This window comes from Mustelus asterias, chromosome 13 (assembly GCF_964213995.1).
Source record: "Mustelus asterias chromosome 13, sMusAst1.hap1.1, whole genome shotgun sequence".
NCBI lineage: Eukaryota > Metazoa > Chordata > Chondrichthyes > Carcharhiniformes > Triakidae > Mustelus > Mustelus asterias.
Genome location: NC_135813.1, coordinates 45,248,654 through 45,262,186, shown reverse-complemented (window position 1 = coordinate 45,262,186; position 13,533 = coordinate 45,248,654). Strand labels below are relative to the sequence as shown.

General features: G+C 44.7%; 1 protein-coding gene across 1 annotated transcript in view; it reads left to right on the top strand.

The window, feature by feature from the left end:
- The first annotated feature begins 6,421 nt into the window (after nucleotides 1-6,421).
- The window catches only part of LOC144503105 (tubulin beta chain-like), a 28,984-nt gene continuing 21,872 nt past the window's right edge, over nucleotides 6,422-13,533 (top strand). Inside the window, exon 1 of the mRNA XM_078227612.1 lies at nucleotides 6,422-6,487. Coding sequence (XP_078083738.1) covers nucleotides 6,431-6,487 — 57 coding nt within the window. The 5' untranslated portion in view covers nucleotides 6,422-6,430. The remainder of the gene's footprint in view (nucleotides 6,488-13,533) is intronic.

Genomic DNA, 13,533 nt, shown 5'->3' with positions numbered 1-13,533 from the left:
GGTGATGTTTGCTCAAGAGGAAGTAAGCATAAATCAACCACAACTATACACTTTTTTACTAGAACTCTGGAGAAGCTGCAAAGGATCATAAAATCATATGGCTCAGAAGGTAATTTGACCATTGTGCCTGCTGAGGTTCATTATAAAGGTTATACAATTCGTCCCATTCACTTTGTCTTTCTTCATAGCCCTGCATTTCATTTTATTTTTCAAGTGTTTATCTAATCCCTTTTGAAAGCTATTATTGAATCTGCTTCCACCACCCTTTCAGGCAGTGCATTACAAGGCATAGCAAATCACTGTGTAAAAAAAGGTTTCCCTTATCTCCCCCTTCTCTCTGCCAATTATCTCTTGATTGCTGACCCTCTTGCCAGTGGAAAAAGTTTATCTTAACTTATGCTAGCAAAACACCTCATAATTTTGAACAACTATAAAATCTTCCTTAACCTTTTCTGTTCTAAGGAGGACAATCCCAACTTCTCTAGTCTGTATCTTTGGTACAATATTCATTCATTTCCACAGGCAAGACCTGGAAAACATTCAGACTGGGGCTGAAAAGTGGCAATTAACATTTAGAATCATAGAATCATACAGTGCAGAAGAGGCCCTTCAGCCCATCGAGTCTGTACCAACACGAGAAACACCTGAACTCCCACTTAATCCCATCTAAGAGCTCTTGACCCATAGTCTTGAATGTTATGACATGCCAAGTACTCTCCAGGTACTTTTTAAAGGATGCAAGGCAACCCACCTCTACCACCCTCCCAGGCAGCTCATTCCAGACCGTCACCACCTTCAGGGTAAAAACGTTTTTCCTCACATCCCCCCCTAATAATCTCTCCCTCAATGTTAACAAAATGAAGGAGATTGTCATCGCCTTCAGGAAGCATAAAGGAGAACATGCCCTTGTCTACATCAATGGGGACAAAGTAGAAAGGGTCAAGAGCTTCAAGTTTTTAGGTGTCTAGATTACCAACAATCTGTCCTGGTCCCCCCATGCCGACACTATAGTTAAGAAAGCACACCAATGCCTCTACTTTCTCAGAAGACTAAGGAAATTTGGCATGTCAGCTACAACTCTCACCAACTTTTACAGATGCACGATAGAAAACATTCTTTCTGGTTGTATCACAGCTTGGTATGGCTCCTGCTCTGCCCAAGACCGCAAGGAAGTACAAACGGTCGTGAATGTAGCCCAATCCATCATGCAAACCAGCCTCCCATCCATTGACTCTGTCTACATTTCCCGCTGCCTCGGCAGAATAGCTAGCATAATTAAGGACCCAACGCACCCCGGACATTCTCTCTCCCACCTTCTTCCGTCGGGAAAAAGATACAAAAATCTGAGGTCACGTACCAACTGACTCAAGAACAGCTTCTTCCCTGCTGCTGTCAGACTTTTGAATGGCCTTACCTTGCATTAAGTTGATCTTTCTCTACACCCTAGCTATGACTGCAACACTACATTCTGCACTCTCTCGTTTCCTTCTCTATGAACGGTATGCTTTGTCTGTATAGCACGCAAGAAACAATACTTTTCACTGTATGTTAATACATGTGACAATAATAAATCAAATCAAATAAACCTCCTGCCCCTCACCTTGAACCTATGTCCCATTGTGATTGACCCCTAAGGGAAACTGCTGCTCCTTATCCGCTCTGTCTATGTCCCTCATAATCTTGTACACTTCGACCAGGTCATCCCATAGTCTTCTCTGCTCCAACAAAAACAACCTAAGCCTACCCAGCTGTCTTCATAACTCAAACGTTCCATCCCAGGTAGCATCCTGGTGAATCTCCTCTGCACCCCCTCCAGTGCAATCACATCCTTCCTATAATATAGCGACCGGAACTGCACACAGTGCTCTAGCTGTGGTCTCATCAAAGTTCTATATAACTCCAACATGATTTCCTGCTATTGTAATCGATGCCTCGAATGATAAAGGCAAGTGTCCCATATGCCTTTTAAACCACTTAACTAACATGCCCTTCTGCCTTCAGAGATCTGTGGACAAACAGACCAAGGTCTCTTTGTTTCACAGAACTTCTTAGGTGTTCTGCCAATCACTGAGTACTTCCTTGTCAAATTGCTCCTTCCAAAGTGCATCACCTCACACTTTTCAGGGTTAATCTCCATCTGCCACTTACCTGCCCATTTGACCATTCCATCTATATCTTCTTGTAGCCCAAGACACTCAGCCTTACTGTTAACTACCCGGCCAATTTTTGCTAAGTAGTAGCAACCTTACTAATCCTACCCCCCACATAGTAATCTATGTTGTTTATATAAATGAGAAATAATAGGGGGCCCAACAGAGATCACAGGGCACTGGCTTCCAGTCGCTAAAGCAGCCTTCTGTCATCACCCTCTGCCTCCTACAACTGAGCCAATTTTGATTCCACTTTATCAAAATACCCTGTATCCCACCTTCTTTACAAGTCTCCTGCAAAGGCTTTGCTGAAATTCATATAAGATGGATATAATTTTATATATAAAAATAATCAGAGCATCCAGAGAAAACCCACACAGCCACGGGGAGAATGTGCAAACTTCACACAGTGACCCAAGGCCAGAATTGAACCCGGGTCCCTGGCGCTATGAGACAGCAGTGCTAACCACTGTGCCGCCCTTCTCGTTCCCAGGACTGCAGGTGTTACGAGTGACCCTTGAACCAACCGGATTTGCATAGGTAAGGTTTCTAGGCAATGCGGGGGGGGGATCTTCAGAAATGTATATCTGATGTGCTCATGTGATGTAAGGTCAGAGAGAAGTTGGAATCCTCTATTTCTCTCCCAATGCATGTTGGTCAAATAAAGAATGTCTTTAACTGTATACTGTCTTTCGCAAATCTTTTTGTTAGCTGAGATCAGCTGAATACAAGAACTCCCCAGTGGGATGCCCCGAGAAAATCCCCTTACACAAGTCCTTAACACTATGACTTTCCCAGTTAATGTTGGGAAAGTTGAAATCACCGAATATAATAACCCTATTGTTATTGTTTTTACACACCTCCGCGAATTGTGCTCATATTTGCTCAATATCCCGCTGACTATCTGGGTGTCTATAATAAACACCTTACAATGTGGCTGCCCTTTTTTTAATCCCAAGGTTTACTCACAAAGCTTCATTCAATGCCCACTCTAAGATATCATCTCTCCTTATTGCAGTAACTTACTCCTTAACTAGTAATGCAATGCCTCCTCCTCTTTTACCCCTTCCTCTGTCTCACCTGAGGATTCTAAATCCCAGAATGTTGAGTTGCCAATCGTGCTCTTCCTTCAACCATGTCTCTGAGATGGCTACTATATCACACTTCCATGCATCAATCATCATCCTCAACTCACCCACTTTACCTGCAGTACTCCTGATGTTGAAGTAGAGGCCATCCAGCCTGGCCTTACTCCCTTGAATTTTACAGCTGCACTCCCTCTGACTTGATTGTTTTACTGTATGATTCCGTGCCCTTATTTTGCTAAATCTGTGTCCCCTCCCCCTGCCAAATTAGTTTGTGCCCACACAATTGCTAGGCAATGACTATTTTCAATAAGAGAATACCTAACCACCCCACTTTGACATTGAACAGCATTACCGTCATTGAATCCCCACTATCAATATCCTAGAGATCAGAATTGACCAGAAAATTATAATTAACTGGACAAACCACAGAAATACTGACATTTACAAAGTAGTTATATATGCACTTGAAGTGCCATAACCTATAAGACTTCAGACCAAGAGATTAGATAGCTCTATTTAACAACACAAAAGACTGAATAGTCTCCATCTGTGGTGTAAATTTCTATAATTCTATGAAGAGCAGTTTTGGGATTGTGCATTCTATGATTGACCCATCTCCTGATTCCCTTTGGGCTTGCCAAAGCTCATTATCTACAAGGCAAAGTCAAGACTGTGATGGAATACTCTGCACTTACCTGGAATGAGTACAGTTCCAACAACACAAAAGCTCAACATTGTCCAGGACAAAACAGCCATTTGATTAGCGCCCCATCCACCACCTGAAACATTCACTCCCTCCACCACCGCCATACTTGTGACAGCAGTGTGTACCAGCGACAAGGTGAACTGCAGCAACTCACAAAGGCTTCTTCATCCATACCAGGACAGCAGATGCATGGAACACCAGCACCTCTAGATTCCTCTCCAAGTCACACACCATCCTGACCTGAACATACAGTACTTTGCCAATCCTTCATCATCATTGGGTCAAGATCCTGAAACTCCATAATAACACCGTAGGAGAATCTTCGCCACACCACCTGTAGCAATCCAGCATCACCTTCTCATCAGCAATTAGGAATGAATAGCAGATGCTGGCCATACCAACAGCACCCTCATCCCATGGACAAGTTAAAAAAAACTCTCCAGGACCTTGACAGACTTCCTAAAATGTGATGCTCAGTATTGGAATCCTCCAGCTGAATCTAATGAATTTAAAAAAATAATTTAGCATAACTTTCTCCTGCGTGCCTCTCTTAATAAAGCCCAGGATCCTCTATGTTTTTAGCAACCATATCAACTTGGGGTACAGAGGTATAAAGCTGAAGAAAGCAACTTTTACCTGACATAATATGAAAACAGAAAACACTCAGCAAGTCTGTTTCTCTCTCGACAGATACTGCCTAATCTTAAAATTTTAAAGTTTATTTATTAACGTCACAAGTAGGCTTACATTAACACTACAATGAAGTTACTGTGAAAATCCCCTAGTCGCCACATTCGAGTGCCTGTTCGGGTACACTGAGGGAGAATTTAGCATGGTCAGTGCACCTAACCAGCACATCTTTCGGACCGTGGGAGGAAACCCATGCAGACACGGGGAGAGCGTGTAGATTCCACACACACAGTCACCCAAGCCGGGAATTGAACCCGGGTCCCTGTCGCTGTGAGGCAGCAGTGCTAACCACTGTGTCACCATGCCGCCCCTGAATCTGCTGAGTCTTTCACACTTTTTAATTTATTTTTTTCAATGCACTTGCAGTATTTTGTTTTAATAGCATAGTACAGCCATTCATCTTGAGTCTGCATCAACTGTTTTACAGGGCAATCCACTTTTTTCTCAGATCCTTGCCACATTTTCCATTCAATATTTATCCAATTCCCTTTTGAAATTTACTATTGAAGCTCTGTCCAACATCCTACCTGGCAGTGTATTCCAAATTCTAACCACCTGTAGTATAAGGTCACCATTCATTCTTTTGCCAATCTGTCCTCTGGTTAGCAGCCCTTCAGCTATTAGAAATAGTTTTACTCTGACTGAACCCTTCATGATTTTAAACACCTCTATATGTCAACATGAGAACAACCCCAGCTTCTCCAGTCTAGAATCATACAGTGCAGGAGGCCCTTTAGCCCATCGAGTCTGCACCAACAGCTGAGAAACACACGAACTCACACCTTATCCCATCTATCAGCACTTGGCCCATAGCCCTGAATGTTAATCTAGCCACTAAACAGTGCCCTTTACCCCAAAAGCAATCTCGTAAATCTCTTTCATCCCTGCTCCAAAGTCCTCACATCCTCCCCAAAGTAACCCATGCAGGATTTCATGTAATGACCACTTATAACTCTCTCTTTTCCCGTCTCACCCATCAGAGACAGACTCCAATGACCGTTTACAGGATCACAATTGAACGGTCATCTCCCAACAAACCAACGACTGGGTAAAATGAATTAGACCAATTGAAATCAAACATCTTCCTCAACTGAGCAAATGTTAGGAATTGAGGGATAAGGCGGGAAAGTGGAGTTGAGGATTGTCACATCAGATCAGACATCTCATTGAATGGCGGAGCAGATTCGATGGGCCAAATGGCCTCCTTCTGCCCCTATGTTTTATAGGGTGGTGCCCAGAATTGGACACAATGGACAGGATTTTCCAGCCTTCAAAACCAGAAAATCCCACCCAAGGTCACAGACCTTTCCATGGTCCACCCCTCACCCACTCCAATTCCCATGGCAGGCAGGACAGTGAAATTCCAGCCAATATTCCATTTGGATCCAAATTAAAGTTTTGTAAAGGTTTACAATAACTTCTAGTTTTTTTTAATAGTCCCTGTCTTTGTTTATAAAGGCCTATATCTAAGATGTTGTTCAGGTGAGATGTTGCAAGATGAAACATGGTCAGCAAGATGTCATCATTTGTCCAGAATATTGTGACAAGCTGCCACCAGGTAGAAAGGGGGTGGGAGGTAAACTCGTTACCAGGCAACATCAACTCACAGCCAAAGACCAGCAGGACGACTGAAATGAACCAATTGGAGGCGCAGCTCCTGCGGTGATTGACAACCAAGTAACCAATGAAAAGATTGAAATATGATCTACCTGTCCAATAACCGATTCAGAGCATCGGGGACGATGGGCCTAATGTTCTGCTGAGAGGGAAAGTCAGTTTAAATCCCAACTGTCGGCATGCGGGAGATTGTGCACATCCAAGCCGGCCAGTGCGGGAACCAGATTGGGGCCAAGGTTTGTAAGCACCGAGCGTGGGAGGGGGAACCGGCGGGAGTCTGAATCGCTGGGAGTCAGCCCTGACCGCCAGTGCAGCCTAGAGTTACGGTGCGAGGCTGCGTTGACTGCTACCTCAGCGACTCGGCCGTTTCAAAATGGCGGCGGCGCACGCTCGCGCGCTTCGGAATTTGCGCGGGCCTCCGAGACCGCATGCGCAATTTTAACGGGCGGGTGGCCGCAGCGCACATGCGCAGAGTGTGAGATCCCTGGATGCTGGTTCCTCCTTGTGTGAGATTGCAGTCACTCTGTGGGAAGTCTGTATTTGAGGAAGGATGTCCTTACTATAAAGCTAGTGCAGCGAAGGTTTACCTGGCTGATTCCTGGAATGCCAGGTCTGTGATATGAGGAGAGACTAAATCGGTTAGGATTATATTCATTGGAGTTTAGAAGAGTGAGAGGGGATTTCAGAGAAACTTATAAAATTCCAACAGGTAGATTCAGAAAGAATGTTCCTGATGGTGGGGAAGTCAGAACTAGGGGTCATAGTTTAAGGATGAGGATAACCTTTCAGAACTGAGGTGAGGAGAAATTTCTTTATTTAAAGTAAAGTTTTTTTTATTAGTCACACGTAGACTTACATTTACACTGCAATGAAGTTACTGTGATAATCCCCTAATCGCCACACTCTGGCGCCTGTTCGGGTACACTAAGGGAGAATTTAGCATAGCCAATGCACTTAACCTGCACATCTTTGGACTGTGGGAGGAAACTGGAGCACCCAGAGGAAACCCATGCAGACACAGGGAGAACATGCAATCTCCACACAGACAGTGACCCAAGCCGGGAATCAAACTTGGCTCCCTGGTGCTGTGAGACAGTAGTGCTAACCACTGTGCCAAGAGTGGTGAATCTGGAATTCACTGCCACAGAAAGTAGTTGAGGCCAAATAAATTGTGTGATTTCAAGAAGAAATTAGATATAGCTCTTGGGGCTAAAGGGATCAAGGGATATGGAGGAGAGGGGGAATCAGGATATTGAATTTGATGATCGGCCATGATCAAGATGAATGGAAGAATAGGCTTGAAGGGCTGAGTGACCTACTCCTTTGATTTGGTTTATTATTGTCACATGTATTGGGGTACAGTAAAACGTATTGTTTCTTGCATGCTATACAGATAAAACATACAGTTCAAAGAGTAATGGAGAGAAGGAAAGAGTGCAGAATATAGTGTTATAGAGTCATAGCTAGGGTGCAGAGAAAGATCAGCCTAATATATGGTAGGTCCATTCAAAAGTCAGATGGCAGCAGGAAAGAAGCTGTTCTTGAGTCGGTTGGTATATGATCTCAGACTTTTGTATCCTTTTCCTAACGAAAGAAGATGCAAGAGAGTATGTCTGGGGTGCGTGTGGCCCTTGATTATGCTGACTGTTTTCCCAAGGCAGCTGGAAGTGCAGACAGAGTCAGTGGATGGGGGGCTGGTTTGCATGATGGACTGGGCTACGTTCACAACCCTTTGTAGTTTCTTGTGATCTTGGACAGAACAGGAGCCATACCAAGCTGTGATACATCTGGAAAGGATGCTTTCTATGGTGCATCTGTAAAAATTGTTGAGAATGGTAGCGGAGCTTCTATGTTATGTTTCTGTGTCCGACCAATGTTCGCGTTTCAAAGTGCCACTTCTAAAAAGTGCCTCTTCTAGTTTGAAGTTGTTTAATTCAAATAAGACAAACATTGCACAGAGGTGATTCACAAGACTGATTCCAGGGATAAAGAACTATGAGGATTGATTGGAGAGGTTGAGACTGTTTTTCTTGGAGAAAAGAAGGCCGAGAGGAGACTTGAGCGTATTCAAGATTTTGAGAGGTAAGGACAGGTAGATAGTGAGAAGCTGTGCCCACGCAAGATGACTATCAAGAACTAGAGGGCACAAATTCAAAATATTTGGCAAAAGAAGTAACAGAGGAATTTTTTTTTCACCCAGAGGATGGTGGAAGCCTGGGACAAATTTCCTGAGAAGGTGGTGGTGACCCCCTTCTTTGTATAGATTCTATGATTGTTGCTGCATTGATGAATTTTATTGAGGTGCTGTAGCAACAATATGTTGGTAAGTACAGAAATCTGATCATGTCCCAGATTAAAAGCAATGGTTCAGGCACAAATTGAGATAAATGTCCAGTTGGATGTTTATTATGTTTATTTATGTTTCATAAAAGGCCAACCAAATACTTGAGCTCAGGAAATACAATTATAAGGACAGAAATTGATTCCTTTGAAAATGCCACCAAAACTACGGATAGGAAAGCAGAATGAAAGACATGAAAATTATTGCAGGGGATTTGGATGTACTCCTTCAAGGAACAAAGAAAACTAATGTGCAGGTGCAGCAAGCAATTAAGGAAGGTTTTGTGGGTCAATGGGTTGTGTCCCTTCCTCTCGTCCAGTAGTTCTGGGTTTGCGTAAAACTGGAGGACTTGATGGCCAGGGAAGGTGTGTTTCATAAAGTGACTAAACAGATTGAGTATACATCTGCAAACCCTACCAACACTGCCTGTGGCAGTCAGTAAGATGAGAGAGATTCCTTGTCAGCCGTGTGATGGAAAGAATGTTGTAGCCTCCACCATCACACTACAACATGTGTGTAAAAGTGCATGTTGTCATAGCAACTCGGATTTGAGTGAACTGTTTAAAAAAAAAACACAGCAAGCAATTAATAAGTTAAATGACATGTTGGCCTTTAACCGCAAGGTAATAGGGGTACAAAAGTAAGGAAAACTTGCTACAATCATTCAGGATTTTGGTGAGACCACACCTGGGGCCCCATTTTACCAGTTTGATTCTAAGTGCTGGGTGGACTTGAAACTGGGAGTGTTTCAGATTCGTCTTTTAGACCCGTTCTGAGGCACCCCCATATGCACTCTGCCTGCAAAAATATCAGCGAGTCCAAATCGCGCTGCACAAGCCTGTGGGCGGGGTTTAACGCACCCGAAACCCTGCAGCTCTGATTGGCGCCTCGTACTGCACATGCGCAGAAGAACAAATGATAGAATGCTGCTCCCCTGCCACATCTCTCCTGGCCAGATAATGCCTCCCCCTGGCCTCCCACAGACATTGCCCCACCCCCACAACATTACTGACCCCTTTATCCCCCACCCCGCCACCTAGATTGATCACCCACCCCCACCCCCCGCACCACCAATCTCGGAGAGTGGCAGTGGACCCCCCTTTCCCCCCACCGATCTCAGGCAGAGTGATCCACCCTCTCCCCCCCTCCCCCCCACCGATCTCAGGCAGAGTGATCCACCCTCTCCCTATCCCCCCACCGATCTCAGGCAGAGTGATCCACCCTCCCCCTATCGCCCCACCGATCTCAGGCAGAGTGATCCACTCTTTCCGCCCCCCCCCCCCCCCAACCGATCTCAGGCAGAGTGGCAGCAGACCCCCACCTCACCGATCTCTAGCAGAGAGCTGTCAGACGCTAGGCACCTACCTCCTCACTAACCGGAGCGCCCAAATCGGACCTCTATGGAGCATGTCTGTTTCGCGCCAATTCTGGATGGGTGAACGTGATGGTAAAGGGGGAAGTGCTGGTAAGGTTGGGCGTGCAGTCCATTAAGTCAATTTAAATGCATGCAGATGCATTTAAATGGCCGTTGCAGTTTCAGGCGTGTTCCTGATCACGGTCATTTTCAGCCCTTGGTAAAGGAGGAACTGGCATGGAGGCGGGCATGGGTCGCGCTACTTGCCTCACACCCGACTCTATCAAGCTTTTGCGCCCGAAAACAGGCACAATGTGATGGTAAAATCAGGCCCCTGATATACTGTGCATAGTTTTGGTCTTCATAATCTAAGGAAGGATAGGATCTAAGGAATGACCAGACAGTTCATTCTGAAAAGGAGGCATCTGACCTGATTGTGAAAATTGGGCAAGGGGAAGCAGGTTCAAGGTGGTAAAAGATACAAACTTTTCATTATCTGTCTGAATGATCTCCATATGCAGCGATGGAGATGACTAACCCTAGAATCATTTAACAGGCAGCAATTCAATGCCTCCAATTAGGAAAGCATAGGGTCCTTTTGGATGGACAAATTAAGATGGGAGAAATGTCCATGTCTCCAATTGCTTTGATTGTGCGTACTGATGAGATATTCGAACTGAGACTCCATCTGTCACTCTGAGCTATTTGAAGGATAGCAGAGAGAGCTCCTCATGTCCTGTGCAACATTCATCCTTCAGTTCAACCAATGACACTTAAATGAACTCCCTGTGTGGACGGGAACAGGTACTGCAGGGAGGATGAGCAAACTGACCACGACACTGTAGTACAGGGAACCATTCAAGTTGGGGGGAAAAAAAGAAATGTAGTCGTAATTGGGCACAGTATAGTTAGGGGCATTGACAATGCTCTCTGTGACCAGGACCAAGAATCCCGAAGGTTGTGTTGCCTGCCTGGTGCTCGCTTTCGGGATATCTCATCTGGGCTGCAGAGGAACTTGGAGTGGGAGGGTAAAGACCCAGTTGTCGTAGTCCATTATAGGTACCAATGACGTAGGTAGAACAGGAACAAAGGTTCTGCTAAGGGAGTATGAACAGCTAGGAGCTAAATTAAAAAGCAGAACCAAAAAGGTAATAATCTCTGGATTACTACCTGAGCCACAAGCTAATTGGCACAGGGTCAATAAGATTAAGGAGGTAAATGCATGGCTCAAAGACTAGTGTGGGAGGAATGGGTTTGAATTCATGGGACATTGGCACCAGTATTGGGGAAGAGAGGACCTGTTCCGATGGGACAGTCTTCACCTGAGTCGTACTGGGATTAGAGTCCTGGCGAATCGTATAACTAGGGCTGTAGATAGGGCTTTAAACTAAATAGTGGGGGGGGAAAGTTCAGTTGTATGGCAAATTAGAAAATCAAAGTTAAAGGAGAGGGTAGAAGTACAGGTTAATGGAGCTGAGAGCTCAGGAGAGATTAGTAAAGTTTCCAGACCATGTAATAGAACAGAGAGTATAGAAGGTGGCAGGAATCTAACCTCAGGCAGAGCAAAAAAGATAACAAGTATGAGAAGGGAGGTGGTCAATGCAGGACTGAGGGTGTTGTACCTAAATGCGCGCAGTTTACGGAACAAGGTAAATGAGCTTGTTGCGCATGTTGAAATTGGCCGGTATGATATTGTGGGCATCACAGAGACATAGCTGCAAGGGAATCAGGGCTGGGATCTAAATATCCAAGAATATGTGTCTTATCGGAAGGACAGGCAGATGGGCAAAGGGAGCGGGGTTGCATTGTTAGTAAGGAATGAAATTAAATCGATAGCAAGTGATATAGGATCAGAAGGCATAGAATCTCTGTGGGTAGAGTTGAGGAATCACAAAGATAAAAAGACCCTGATGGGAGTTATGAACAGGCCCCCTAACAGTAGTCAGGATGTGGGGCAGAAAATAAATCAGGAGATAGAAAAGGTATATAAAAAAAGGCAATATTACAATAATCATGGGGGACTTCAATATGCAGGTGGGCTGGGAAAATCAGGTAATATAAAAGAAGGTAGGAAAAGTTTTTTCAGTATATAAAAAGTAAGAGAGAGGCAAAAATAGCTATTGGACTGTTGGAAAAGTAATAATAGGAAACAAAGCAATGGCAGAGGAACTGAATAGTTACTTTGCATCAGTCTTCACGGTGGAAGACACCAGTGGGATGCCAGAGCTCCAGGAGAGTCAGGGGGCACAGGTGAGTGTAGTGGCCATCATTAAGGAGAAGGTTCTGGGGAAACTGAAAGGTCTGAAGGTGGATAAATCACCTGGACCGGATGGACTACACCCAAGGGTTCTAAAAGAGATAGCTGTGGAAATTGTGGAGGCATTCGTGGTGATCTTTCAGGAATCACTGGAAGCAGGGAGGGTACCAGAAAACTGGAAAGTAGTGAATTTAACACCGCTGTTTAAGAAGGGAGGGAGGCAGCAGACGGGAAATTATAGGCCAGTTAGCCTGACTTCGGTCATTGGCAAGATTTTAGAGTCCATTATTAAAGATGAGATCGCAGAGAACTTGGAAGTGCATGATAAAGTAGGACTGAGTCAGCACGGCTTTGTCAAGGGGAGGTCATCTCTGAAAAATCTGTTAGTTCTTTGAGGAGGTAACGAAGAAGTTAGATAAAAGAGAACCAGTGGACGTGATTTATTTAGATTTCCAGAAGGCCTTTGACAAGGTGCCACATGAGAGACTGTTAAATAAGTTAAGTGCCCAATGGTGTCAAGGGTAAGATCCTGGCATGGATAGAGGATTGGCTGACTGGCAGAAGGCAGTGTGGGGATAAAGGGTGTTTCTCAGGATGGCAGCCAGTGACTAGTGGTGTGCCTCAGGGGTCAGTGCTGGGGCCACAACTTTTCATTACATTAACGATTTGGAGGAAGGAACTGAAGGCACTGTTGCTAAGTTTGCAGATGATACAAAGATATGTAGAGGGACAGGTAGTATTGAGGAAGCATGGGGACTGGAAGGACTTGGACAGGTTAGGAGAGTGGGCAAAGAAGTGGCAGATGGAATACAATGTGGAAAAGTGTGAGGTTATGCACTTTGGAAGGAGGAATGGAGGGATTGACTATTTTCTAAATGGGAAAATGCTTAGGAAATCAGAAACGCAAAGGGACTTGGGAGTCATTGTTCAAGATTCTTAAGGTTAACATGCAGGTTCAGTCTGCAGTTAACGTTAATGTTAATTGGCAAATGCAATGTTTGCATTCACGTTGAGAGGTCTAGAATACAAGAGCAGGGATGTATTTCTGAGGCTGTATAAGGCTTTGGTCAGACCCCATTTGGAGTATGGTGAGCAGTTTTGGGCCCCATATCTAAGGAAGGATGTGCTGGCCTTGGAAAGGTCCAGAGGAGGTTCACAAGAATGATCCCTGGAATGAAGAGCTTGTCGTATGAAGAACGGTTGAGGACTCTGGGTCTGTACTCGTTGGAGTTTTGAAGGACGAGAAGGGATCTTATTGAAATTTACGGGATACTGTGAGGCCTGGATAGAGTGGATGTGGAGAGGATGTTTCCACCAGTAGGAAAAACTA